The sequence below is a fragment of the Montipora capricornis genome, chromosome 3 (genome assembly GCF_036669925.1).
Source record: "Montipora capricornis isolate CH-2021 chromosome 3, ASM3666992v2, whole genome shotgun sequence".
In the NCBI taxonomy this organism is placed as follows: domain Eukaryota; kingdom Metazoa; phylum Cnidaria; class Anthozoa; order Scleractinia; family Acroporidae; genus Montipora; species Montipora capricornis.
The window spans coordinates 16054317-16067772 of record NC_090885.1 but is presented as its reverse complement, the minus strand read 5'-3'; the positions used below and the strand labels follow the sequence as shown (position 1 = coordinate 16067772).

The window sequence follows — 13456 nt, the reverse complement described above, 5'->3', positions numbered from 1 at the left end:
AAAATGATGACCAGTGGTTAAGGTTTGAGAATTTCTAGTGGTGTTTGTCGACACATCACCTCCCATAGTAACTCCAACACAAGAGAGGGGAATTAATGGTACTACAAAACTTATTTAAAATTGCGAAAGTGAACACTTCGTCAAGTCTTCTAACCTGATCTTAAGTCAGCTATGTACTGTTGTTGATCACGGATTTGTTCCTCATACAGCTCTTTAGATTTCTGAAGGAGAGAAACAGGATTTAAGCATGCCAATTATTTTGGCCCAAAGCTACAGTTCAGTCATCATTTTGATATCATTATCTAAGTTTCATCTTTAATTAGATAATAAAATTATATTCAAATTACTAAAAGCTTGGCAGTCTTTGTCGTTAAATTTAAACAGTGGGCTGATCAAGTATCTTTCATTACGTGAATTCCATATGACTTGTATGTGCAGGTTCTTTTGTATTCATTTTTGCCATAATTTAAATCCATTAAATCAGTTTCTTGTTTTCCTTTTTTACACTGTAGATTTTTCTTCTTCTTTTAGAAATTCCAAAAACAGAAGTCACATAATTTTATAATGTGTGGTTCCAGAAAATATCCATACCCCTCCCACGGAGGGTTACGGAAATTCCGAGGGGTAGAGGGGTCTGAAAGAGGCAAATTTCCGAAGGGGAGGGGGGTACATAAAGAGCCTTTTTCTCCAGAGGGTTTGAAATGCGATCGCATAAACACTTACGTACTTTTCCAATTGATTCTTCAAGGTAACCAAGAAAACTGGAAAATTCTATCCGTTGAAATAAACGTAAGATTCCTTGTCATATATTTTCCACTACTATTCCGCCGCCAGAGGACACAGATAGCACTGAGAAACTCTCCTGAGCAGCACGTTCGACGTGAAGCAAAAAAAAAATTGCCGCCTTTTAAAGATCTTTAAAGCTTGTTTTTAGCTTGAACGCATCTGTTGCTTTTTCAGATGGCATTATTTGTGCAGTCAGTTGATTGAGATCATTTGTTTATACTCATGTTATTCCCGTCCAGTACAAAATTCCCGCGAATTTCGATCCTTCGATAACCAGGTTATGAAATAGTTTCATCGTTATCCGTGTAGTTACGAGTTTGTAAATGTTAGCAAAGTCGATAATTTCAGTGCCATAATTTTGTCCTGACGTATTTGTAGCCGTCGACGGCGATGAGAGACAGCGAAGGTTTCATTTGGAAGTTTAGTTACCGGATTGAACTTGAAAGTATGTTTCACACATGAAAGTGAGACCAGTTGAAAAATCCTAAGGAATAAAAAATGTACTGTCATTTACAAACTACAGAGACAAAGCGTATAACTTTATTGAAGTGTTCTTGCTGAAAGACAAAAATTTAAGCGACATTTGATCAACAGGTGTTGAAAAAAACATGTTGCGTGACGGCTTACGATTCCCGCTGATAAGCGAAGTCAGTTCACAAAATAATGTAAACAGTATGGTTCACAAATTATACTACTGTGGATAAAAATTACACCCGCAACATAAAAAAATATCATAGAGATTAGCACTGAGGTATTTTCCCGAGTTTCGCTGTGACAGCAAAAATAACTCTGCAATAAATAGTTTCCTGTGTGTGCAACGTAATTTGATATGTTGTTTTGACTACGCATAAATTTAAACTTCGACTGGGTTACAAAACGTATACGATAGACTTAAAATAGCGCCAACTCTCAGTTCTTTTTTTTGATTTTTCGATGAATTTACTTCTTTTAATTGACAGAGAAAAGGTCAGCTAGTTGCCAGGACATTAAAGGGTTAAATAAGCTCAGTTGTTAGTTCGAACATTTCAAAGCGTCTGTGAATACATCTAGAATTTCCACAGTCGTTTTTGGGAGAATGAAATTTTTATTACAGCTCTTATTACAGTCTCCTTTTTGCCAAGGGGTATGGGGGACCAAGTGGAAAAATCATGGAAATTCCAGGGGGTGGGGGGCGTAACGTGACGCTTTCTGGAACGGAAAATCCAGTGGGGTGGGGGGTCAAACTGGAAAAAACCCTCCGTGGGGGGGGTATGGATATTTTCTGGAACCACACAATGGGGTCCACATTTGAAGTCACCCTCTTTCAAGTGTTGAATTCACCACTGTGCCACTCATTGTGTTCTATTTAGATCAACTGTTTTAGCATGTTTTGGTTTTTTTGTGTTCTATTAATAAATAAAGAAATTGGATGGTTTGCAAGGCTGCTGCCTAAGAAAATCTTTCCAGAGCCCTTCAGGCTTCAGACATTAAAAGTTAGCAGCCCAAGTGAGGACGAGTTAGCTTGTGATAAGTTAGGCGCCTGTTCAGGCTACTCGTTCAGAAATTTGGTCGCGCGCGTTGGCAAGTAAGGCGCCCTAGGCGACCGTCGGGCAGAAGCCTTGGATGGTTGATCAATCAACTTTTTCAACTGACATCAAACTAGGTTGAAATGGTTGAAAAGCGACTGCTGTCAACGTGGAGAATTCTGGAAATAACTATTCCCATGGGGTTACCACATTGCAACCCAAAATGGTTGGAAGTGTTCCTCCACCACTTCAAACTAAACCAGTTGCAGTTGAAACAATTGATCTCATATCAGTAGAACACGACCTTAGTATCATTAATGAATTTAGGTAACAAATATATTATTATTATTTTTAAGAACCTGGTTATCCTCTCTCATTTTTTTATTGCGTTCAAAGTCCCTTTCTTCTTTGTCCTCCAGATGTGCTACGCTCAATTCTAAGTCAGCAATTGTCTGAGAGGAAATAAAAACAAATAAATAAATGTAATATTTTTTTGGTTAATTCTGACATGTCTGCATGTACTCAAGCAATCAGACTCTGTTGAGTTCTGGTTCCCTTGCTCAATTCTAAGTCAGCAATTGTCTGAGAGGAAATAAAAACAAATAAATAAATGTAATATTTTTTTGGTTAATTCTGACATGTCTGCATGTACTCAAGCAATCAGAATCTGTTGAGTTCTAGTTCCCTAGCTCACATACATGTACATTTTGAAAAATCAGTGTTAGGCATATGTCGCTATAATTATTTTTAACATTAATAATAATACATGTAAGTCTAGCTAGTCATCGTCACAAAGTACAGAGCTCAACGATGCAGCTCAAAAAGGTTGCACCAAAAGCATACTATGGTGCCTCTGACAGTTGTTATACAGCCCATGTACCACCTTGGAGAACAGCTTACAGCCAGCTGGAATCAGCTTTATGATGGTTTTGCTGAGGGAGGAACACTGGAGAGCCCGCAGGAAAACCCTCGAAGCAGAGTAGAGAACCAACACAAACTCAACCCACTCTAATCGCACCAAGTCCAGGAATCGAACCTGGGCCACACTGGTGGCATTCAATTCCTGAGAGTGAGACTTTTAGATTGACTCTGTCTAACGTCAGACAATAATTATTTTACTTGTCAATATGGGGGCCCCTTCTGAAATGAATGGGTTGAAGGTCTCCAGGTTTGCACCAATGGAAACTATTAAAACAAATTTAAAGCTTACTAGGTTTTGTCACCAAAGATGATTATCAGGGATATGTACCCCCGGAAAATGTTGCTTGCAACTAAGGATTGAAATGGATTAACCCACTGGCTCCTATAGGAGTGAGTATTGTAGATTTTACTCTGTCTAAAGCTGCGGCTACACGAGCGATTTTTTTGCTCGTGCCGGTGATGCCATGTTTCCAAATTTTGTCACATCGCCAGCGCCCGATGAAAATCACACGTGTAGCCATCCTAGAACTGGTGACGCGACAGGTGAGAAAGTCGCTAGAAAAAAGTCGCCAGAGTTGAAACTTTTCCGACAAAATCCTGAGATAGTTGTCCATGTAGCCACCCTACAACCTTTTCCCTGCACTTGCGACAAGACTAAAGAGTATTTAGCCAATGAAATTAAAGGAGGAATGTCTGTTTATAGTGCCCAGGTCTCTTGAAGTATGCGATTTGAGCGGCCTTCAATTTGTCATCAAAATTTGTCCCAAGTGTAGCCACCCTCGCACGCAGGCGACACGACAAAACTTGAAAAGAATCGCATCACTGGCGCGAGCACAATATCCCTTGTGTAGCCGCAGCTTAATGTCAGTTTTTTAAAGTTGGTCACTGTACTTCAAGAAATTGCCAAAGTTTTGATATGTACAGCCTGGTCTGAACTACCAAGATATGAGAAAGTAATAATTATTGACTCCACAATAGTTACTGTGAAAGTACAAGGTACATGTAGCTTGCCAATAGTTTTATTCATTTGATACAGTGGCAAAACGGTAAATGAAATAATCTGCCGTGGGTAAAACTGTAACTTGCTAATGCAACTATTTAATGCTTGAGAACAGAGAGCAAAAAGTAACTAGTTACAATGTATTACTTTGTTAGCTTTTTGAAGATCAGTTTCTTTTGATATCACTTCAGCTTTCAAGTCCTTTACAGCTTCTGCAGCTTTCTGTGACAATACACAAAGAGAAGGAATTGTTGAGACCTCCATAGTAAATTATTATAATTACCAATGTGGTTAAGGAGTCAATAATTGTTCTGGATAAAAACTAGCATCGTAATTCATCCAGGTCAACATCCTGCAGTTTTTAATTACTACAAAAATAATATGAACCAACATAAGCCATGACATGATACAGACAAGCACAAAAAGTTTAAAATAATAATAATTCATTAATGATCAATTATTGTTCTTGTGGTCACAGATAAAAAACTTACTTTTGCATTTTCCGCTTGAACTTTAAACCTGTTAAGATAAAGAAATTGCAAAAAACGATTCCTTGAGAGAGTATTCTGGAGGTACAGGTACATGCAACTGTCAGTTCAAAACCGAGAGACTTACTGGTGTGATGGCTGACCTCACTTTGATTTGATAGCATAATTTATAAATAAAGTATCAATAATTATTTGCTTACAGTATTTTTTTAGTTTCCAATGTCCATTTCAATTCACAATTTATTTATTAAAAAAGGCCATTAAATATCCCACAACGACCAGTAGTAATTGCCAACAGGCAGGTACTGCTGTACATGTACAATTATGCAGTAACACCCTTCAATTCAAAACACTTTTATTAAATTGCAAAATAACGTAAAAATTTTGAAAGAGCTCAAAACATTGTAGAAACACAACACAACTTGTAGCCCACTTGATTTGTTACAATGCACAATCTGTTTTGCATTCATGTTTTCAAATAATTTCTGCAATGTAACAGAGTACCTTTTCACACCTGGAGCTTAGTTAAGGGTAAAACATAACTGCGTAAAATTAGTCATAATATATTCCATGGAAGGAAGTACTGTATGTCAAACATTAACCTACCACCACCTCTACAAATGTACAAAATCTAACCTTAAACCCTGAATAAAATAAAACAAAACATTTCTGGTGTGCATCTAGCCCGAATATTGAATGCATATTCTCGAAGTGCATGCTAAGATTTTTTATCAGAGTCAATCATTACCCGTACGAAACGTACGACCTTTACGCAGCGCTGCTTTAGCAACTGACCAGCGTTGCCCTTATATCTGCAGAAAGGTTGCATGATGGCTGCATCGATAGCACTGCGGGAGTTTCGAAAAATGACTGCTCGTTAAGACATCTCAAAGACATCTCAGCAGGACGTGCTGCACTTGAAACAAACAACCGTTTAGCAGTGCTGCTTTTGCGACTCACCAACGCTGCTCGAGGAGACTGTTTGCTAACCACTGCAGGACTTCTGAATGGTCGCTGCATCGGTGATGCATTAGCGACCCTTTCATTGCAGATGTGTTGCAAGAGAGCTGCTTTAATAGCTTCACGTTGCTTTAACGCTGCAGGTAGGATGTCGCGTGATGCGAGACGTTTTCTTGGTCTAAGAAAAGGTACCTTGAGAAGCCTTTTAATTTAATGGCCACCAAAAACAAGCCGATCAATCGAAAAATGGGTACAAGCAAAAGTATCAAGAGTAACAATTAAATTTATTTTGCATAGCGGAGGAGTTACAGGCAAGCTATATAATGAGCTGTATAATGTAAAAAAATATTCTACCCAAAGAGCTTCTTCACTGCTGCGTTGTTACATTAACGGGGTCATTAACTGATCATGATGCGAGCAGGATTCTTTAAAGCCGTCACGAAAGATGATATTGTTCACACAGCTATCTGATTTAATACATTGCAGTTCTCTGATCATTTCATGTGTCTCTATAGGTAGCCCAAGCTCGATATATGAGTCCCCGTACAGGGCTATATTATGCGAGAGTAGAAATATAAGGATTTGTATCGGTAAGACGGTTTTCCTCAAAGTTCTGAAAACTACTGACGATTTAAAATAAAATAAAAAACACGTTACCTTGCTTCAGTCTTATATTTATTTGATTCTGGTACGGTTTCTGGGTCGATTTAGAGCGATTTAGGTTGTTTTTGGTTCCTCTTCTTTCCCAAGGTTGGGCACCGAGATGAAGTTGCTGAACGGAATCATTCAAGGAAAAAGGCCATAAATTTGTTCCCAAGGCTTCGATTGCCTCGCAATTCCACGTAAATCACGGACGATTCCTCCGCTACCCATTCGTCTTCTTTATTTGAGCCTCTTGTACACTGAGAAGGATTTAAGGGCCACCAAACTCTGCAAACATTTGCTTCGAGAGCCATCAAATGATGCTTTGTTCACAACTCTCTTTATCCAAACCGTTGGAAGATCGCATAGCGACCCGCGATTGGTCAATGGGCACAATGGTGACCAATCGTAAGTCTTATCGCGGGTCACTGAAGGGGTCGCTAAAACTATCCCTCCATTCAGACCGAAAACGACATAATCGTGGTGTGCATTGCTGGCGTCGATTTCCCTTGACATTGAAACCTTTTTGTATCGATCAACATGTTGGGCTTATATATAAGCTCCGGCCTATTATAGTACGAGGTTTGAAATCGCAATTTTCTACAGAATACAACATTTTAATAAGAATGTATTTGTGACTTGAGTTGTCGAAGTATACCTTACGTACGTATACAGCCATTGATTATAGACATCTTTCAGTTACATGTATAGCCCTGACGTTACGGCAAATTAAGATGCACAAAACTGCTTATTAAGCGTTGCTTTTAAGTTGCTTAACACTGCAAACTTTTACATACGATTGATCTTTTAGTCGAAGCATTTGAGCAATGATGTACAGCGCTGCGTGAGCATTGCTTTGTCACTCTTAAACATTCCAAACTTTTCCTCGAAAGTATTTTTTCAGTCGCAGCTTTTAAGCAACGATATACAGTGCTGCTTTACCATTGCTTTTTCGTTGTTAGGCATTGCAACCTTTCTGCAGCGCTCGATATTCTGCTTCTGAAGCTTGGTGAACGCATGAACGTCGCATAAAGGACGCATAAGCACTGTGCAACCTAAAATATGAAGTTAGGCAGCGCTGCAAGAGCGTTGCGCTGTTCGTACGGGTAATTTCCTAAAAAACAATACTGTGTAATAAGAAAATATTACATTACAATTACTACATCAATTATTATCATTTTGTATTTGGCGCATTTGTTGTTGTGGGTTGTTTTAAATGATTTTAGGAGGTTTACGAACCATACAAAATAATTTACTAGCACATGCACTTGATATTGCAAGAAAACATTAGAAGTACAATGGTTCCATTTACTTCATAAGGTAGGCAAGGCAGTGGAGTTACCTCTCAATTTCTACTTGCTTCATTTCCATAGATTTGTACATTTGAGACATCTTCCCTTCACTTTCTTCAAGATCTGTAAGAATTTTTCATGCTTAATGTAAAAAAAATGATTGTTGTGTACACATACTGAATAAATATGATTGCACCAAATGCAAATCACATTTTCGTCAAATTTGGTGCAAACAATCACCAATCTAGCAATATATTGGGACTTGAAACCTATGCAGGATCTGAGAAAAGAGACACTTGATTTTAATAGTTTGTCCCCAACATCATGGGCAATCACAATGAAGTTTACAGGTACAGTAATTCCTCAAAGTTTCACTGCCTATTTTTAATGAAAATTCTCCGTTTGATGACATTTTAAATTAAGTTTATTTTCATCACTGGTACCAGCAAACAATAATACTATTGTAAGTACAAATTATAAATGATAAGCTACAGTATTCAAAGAATCAAATCACTAATAAAAACTTGAGCATTTACCATTTTGAACTCTGATCAGCTTCTCTGTGAGTGACATAATATCATGTTGCGACTGTTGCAGAGCTTTTTCAAGTTTCTTTTTACCCCTAAAAACCAAGTACAATAATAAGAACATCAAAATTGAAACTAATATTGTTTATTCTAAACATACAATAATTATTATTCAATTATATGACACTACAGCAATGTTCCATGGATAAGATTTCTAATGCCTTTTGACAAGTAATTATGTCACATTGAAATCATACCACTTTTTTACTTGTTTATAATTACATTTAGTCATGTACATACATGTGTATGTCTAAAAATGTGAATCAAACATGCAGACATGTCATTAAAATCAGCTAAAATAAGCATGAATTTACAAAAAGAAAATTCTAAGATCCCTTGTTGTCACTATAATGTGTACCTGCTGTTACTAAACGATTAAGGCTGCAGTTATCCTGCACAACAAACTCTAGAGTTACAAAGGAATCAGCCTTGATGTAACACTATGAACTCTAAATCAACAGCTATGGCTGATAATCACCACATTGGATAAAATTCTAATCAGGTTAGTCATTCCTTCAATGTAGTTTTAGTGACTCAACAGAAACTTGCCACATTCAATCTCATAGCAACAAATGTTCATGTTTGCCTGCGTGCACTTTTCCTTTTAATCAGCTTAAGAATATCAATCTTTCCAGTCAAAGCAAAATCACAAACTAACTTGTACTTTTGACAATGGATTGAGTAAGTTCAGTACTTTCCAACTAGAAAAAGGCAACAGAGGCATAATACTCAAGAAAAACAAAGGCTTGCATCACTCTACACATTTCATTTCGTTTAACAAAATGATACCCTTCACTAATCAAACATATCTCAATTAGCACAAACAAATAATGAGCACCACAAAATGAGATCTTTGAAATTCTTAGATATTGATAATTTTAAGTAGCACTAACCCATTATCAGCCTGTCTTCCCAGTTTAAATTTGACCCTTCTTCTTCATCCAAAATGGCTTAATATTAAGGAAAAGGGAAACTACACCAAAGAAAGACAGTCTCTGTCTGGTGTAATGACCTTCATTTTTAGGGGTAATGTTTAATTAACTGAAATTCTAAGCCACCTATTGAAAATGCCTAGCAACACTGATAGCATTATCATAAACACAATGGCCCTTGAGCCCCTCTAGGGAATAAGACCATGTGAAATCTACTAATGGCCATTGTGAAAATTCAGGACATTAGTCTTTGACAACAATACAATAATTTTTAATCAAAAACTGTCTAGCTCTAGATTCTTTGAATTACAATAACAAATTGATAACCCTGCATTCAAGCCCAGTAGGAGATGTTGTAAACAAATGAAGTTTTAAGTTTCATTCATCATTTTCAAGTGATGCTAATTATATCAGCAAATTACAGTTAAGTGTAGGTCAAAAAACAGTTAAAACTAGCTACACGCACATGTAAAAACAAATAAAAGTAAGAAATAAAAGGCCAGTTGATGAATATTGATGACATAAAATTCATGCAAAGGTGATTATAATACAAACAGTATACATTTTAAGGAATAATTGGGAGTTTCAAGATGAAAAATTGTGAAAGATCTAATAACTCAAGACCTTCTGACACCTGAGGATATTTTCAGGAACTGGCAACGATCCATGGATCCTTGACAAAAGTAATATGATAATTTCAAGATCCACTCAGACTTTCTTGACAATTCGGTAGGATCTTGGCCAGTATCACGATTTTAAAGATCTCAGCAATAATGTTTGAAGGTCCTTCTTGTTAAAAGGTTTTCTAACAATCCTTTTAAATGCTTTCTTAAGTTACATTTGACACTGCAACCAGGTCTACATACAAATGTCTACAGGTTGACTAGAAGACATACAGGTACATGAGTTTTTGTAGTTTGATGGTACTTTAGTTTGGAGAACTTGAATGCAGCTTAAAAAGCTACAAAATTAATTATGCAAAGACCCTGATCATCATTATTACTTTAAAGATTTTATGATTAAAAATTGTATATATCCCATTCAAGTATTGAAATGAAGTATTCCCTGCTGTGCAAAAATTGGTAAAGAGACTAAGTAATGGACAGGTATCTGTCAGCTTGCTTTTCAGGTGTCCAGTGCAATCATGTTGTTGCAATTATTATACATGTAAATCATCATTAATAATTATTAATTAACCATTTCACCAAATTTTGCTGTCGCAGAGAGGACAATGACTAAAAGGCCTGGTGGATCTGTCTTGAGAGGAAATCCAACATAAACTGTCAGGGCATTCAGCTCCCTTCTGTGCTTTTTGAAAGTCAGTGTCCTTATAAAAGGACTTTTGAAACACTTTTCAGCATTTTTATCAAAACACCATTCCCATAAATATTATAATAATAGTAGTTTTACTATTCTCACAAGCAGGAATAAACACTTGAGTTTCTCATTAATTTGTCATTATACTGCACTAAAATTAATTCTTCAAAACAGTGTGAACATTTTCAAAACATTGCCAACACCTTGAGGGAATTAACTTACTTTTTAGTTTCTTTAGGATTTGCTACTTCCAAAGCTTTAATAACATCTTTTGATACAGTATGAAGCCTCTGTGTTGCTTTTTCCGCTTTGTCTAGGGCATCTCTGAAAATAAATAAATTAATAAATAATTGATCAATTTTAAATCACATACTGCACATAACTAGCAGGGACTGTTGTACCATCTTCTTTCTTTTGAAATTCAAATTTATCAAATTTTTACAAAATTGTATAACCCATCCTTCTGCAGAAGGCAGAAATAGTACATGTACATGTCACAATAATTATTATCTTACCGGACTTTATCACCAACATCTTCAATATCAAATTCAGGTGGTTCCACCTCAAATTGGTCATCATTTCGTCCATTTTGTACAAAAAACTGAAAGGATGAGTATACATGTATAAAAACCAATGAGATCTGTATAGATGATGACTTTACCTTTGCTACGAATGCAATGAAAAATAAAGTTAATTAATTATTTGAAGTATATATATTATTGCATTTCTAGCTTTCTGATTGGCTCACCAAATCAAGGTTATCAGCGAATAACCAGGGGTTTAGGAATTCAAAGCAGTGAGTGCACCAAGACTGTCAATACATGTACTCCAAAAAAAAATCTTTTAAACATTAATGGGGTAATCAAAAAAAACAAATAATTATTATTAACCTAATGAATGCCTCAAAAGTTTCTACATGTCCGCTTTAAACAAAGACAGCATAATTTTTACAAAAATGCATCCATGAAATCCATTAGATCAGAGATGCCATTGATAGCTTTCTTCACTCGCTACCACATACAGTGTACATGTAATAATATTCATTTTCTATCATCTCCAACACCACTTTCACTGAAGAAAATATAGTGCTGATGCCTTCGTAAAAGGCCCCCAGGAAGAATGGTACAGTGTAATATAGCTGGCATTGTTCACAAGAAAGCAGTGTCAGAAGGACAAATGAAGAAACTACTGTACACTGTACTTTGACCACCCTTTGAACAACAAAAGATGTCGGGTTTTCTCAGTGCCTTTCTCAGCCAGCAGTCCAGCTGACAAAGAAAAACAGTTTGAAAGTGACTTACAGAGCACCAGCCAGTCACTCAGGAGACAAAACTGTCGTCCAAGCATGTTCAGATCAAGAGCTCATTCAGCATGACAAGTTGTCAGTTGCAAGCCGTAATTTCCACCGTAGAAAATGGCGAGCAAGTACGTTGTAAGTCTCCCTCCACAGTTCAATTTTTACATGTATAACTGCACTGGTTGCAATGTCCAAGTTCAAAATTACTTCTGCAAATACCTTAAGATGTTTTTGTAAACTCCCTAATTGAGAAGCTTTCAATTCTAAGCTAACGCTTTTGTAATTTTCAAAGAAGTTGATTTCATTCAGTGTGAGTTGACACTTAAAAAAATCACAAGATCACATGATTTAGTCTTCCGGTGTTTTGGATATGAGGTGGTTTTAAAGCAAACTTAGTGCTACGCGCCTCTTTGGCTATTTATTGTGCTCTCATGGAACAATATAATTGTTAATTATTGTATGGTGCCAGAAAGATATAGAAGAGGCCTACCAAAACATGACAGGTCTACATTTTGCACCAAGAGGTAAAACGTTTCTCAAAAATGATTTATTCATTCAAATGATGATTCATTGGTCATTCCCCTTTCCAACTTTTGCCAAGAATACATGTATACTTTTCTTTCACTGGATTACTATGATAAGCCAGTGAACATATAGATAAGACATAGTCATGTTAATAAAAATAAATATAAAAAATTAATATTAGTAGTTTTCATGATAAAAAAGGATTTTTCCCTCACCTCTTGTAACTGGGCTAAAAGCTGAAATCATCAAAAGAAAATCATAATAAATAATAATAATAATATTATTATTATTATTAATATTCACTTTTTTATAATAATGTTATAATTAAGATGTTTATTTTCAGTAATATGGTCCAAATCTCTTTCTAAATAAAAAAGCAATTAAGGCTTTTTTTTTATTTCCTACATTACCCAGAATTCTAATACCGGTAATATTTTACCCTAGTCTCAATAATTTTTAAATAATTTGCCTTTAAAAACTCTTCCCCCAAAGTTTTCCTTTCTGCATTGCCTTGAAACATGGAAGAGAATGTATATGTAGATATCCCAAGACCTACATGTACGCAAAGTTGATCCTAATTTCTACATTACAATGCACAGTACCGCTCAAAAGTAAGTTACCACCTCATGTACATGTAATATTTTGATTTCACTTTTTCAAAATGTCTTATGATTAAAAACAAGGAGAAAACATACCCTTGCCCTACGCCCACAAAGATTTTCAAATCCAACGATGAATACTGCAACTTGCTGCTGATACTAGAAATGAAAAATAATGTTCAAAGTAAACTAAAATAGCCAACAAATTACAATACTGCACCCTCTACCAGGGAATTCATTAACCTTTAGCACACAAGCTCTTAGAGTTTTGCTGTATATTTGTAATTTTTTGTGGTAAAAGAAAGTAAGAAGAAATGATTAAATTAAAAGGGCAAAGTTATCTTACTGTAACTGGTTGATTTGTCCAGTGCTTGGCCCTTAGCTTACTAAACTCCATGCTCATAACTCAATTCAGAGTGCTAAATGTTCCCCGCTATAACACTATTCATCTTTTGAACAAGCCACTTCATAAAAATGCATGTAGGAGATGGAGTTATGAAAATGTGCTACAAGTACAACATGTAGTCATTTATGCAGTGGATAGTACAATCTAGCTCTTTAATGCCCCTTGATCAACTAGGGACCTTAACTGCCAATATGGGAAG

The 13456-nt window shown here is 36.1% G+C and overlaps 1 protein-coding gene across 2 annotated transcripts in view; it reads right to left on the bottom strand.

The window, feature by feature from the left end:
* LOC138042404 (myosin-13-like) overlaps positions 1–13456 on the bottom strand; it is a 43385-nt gene that overhangs the window by 24623 nt on the left and 5306 nt on the right. Inside the window, exons 4-13 of one of the 2 annotated variants that reach the window (XM_068888284.1) lie at positions 12948–13010; positions 12468–12488; positions 10946–11031; positions 10653–10754; positions 8131–8216; positions 7645–7717; positions 4704–4731; positions 4360–4434; positions 2651–2743; positions 155–221 (exon numbers count right to left, since the gene is read on the bottom strand). In XM_068888284.1, coding sequence (XP_068744385.1) covers positions 155–221; positions 2651–2743; positions 4360–4434; positions 4704–4731; positions 7645–7717; positions 8131–8216; positions 10653–10754; positions 10946–11031; positions 12468–12488; positions 12948–13010 — 694 coding nt within the window. Of the gene's footprint in view, positions 1–154; positions 222–2650; positions 2744–4359; positions 4435–4703; positions 4732–7644; positions 7718–8130; positions 8217–9074; positions 9207–10652; positions 10755–10945; positions 11032–12467; positions 12489–12947; positions 13011–13456 lie in introns of those variants that run through there. The other variant, XM_068888285.1, reaches the window with a different exon arrangement.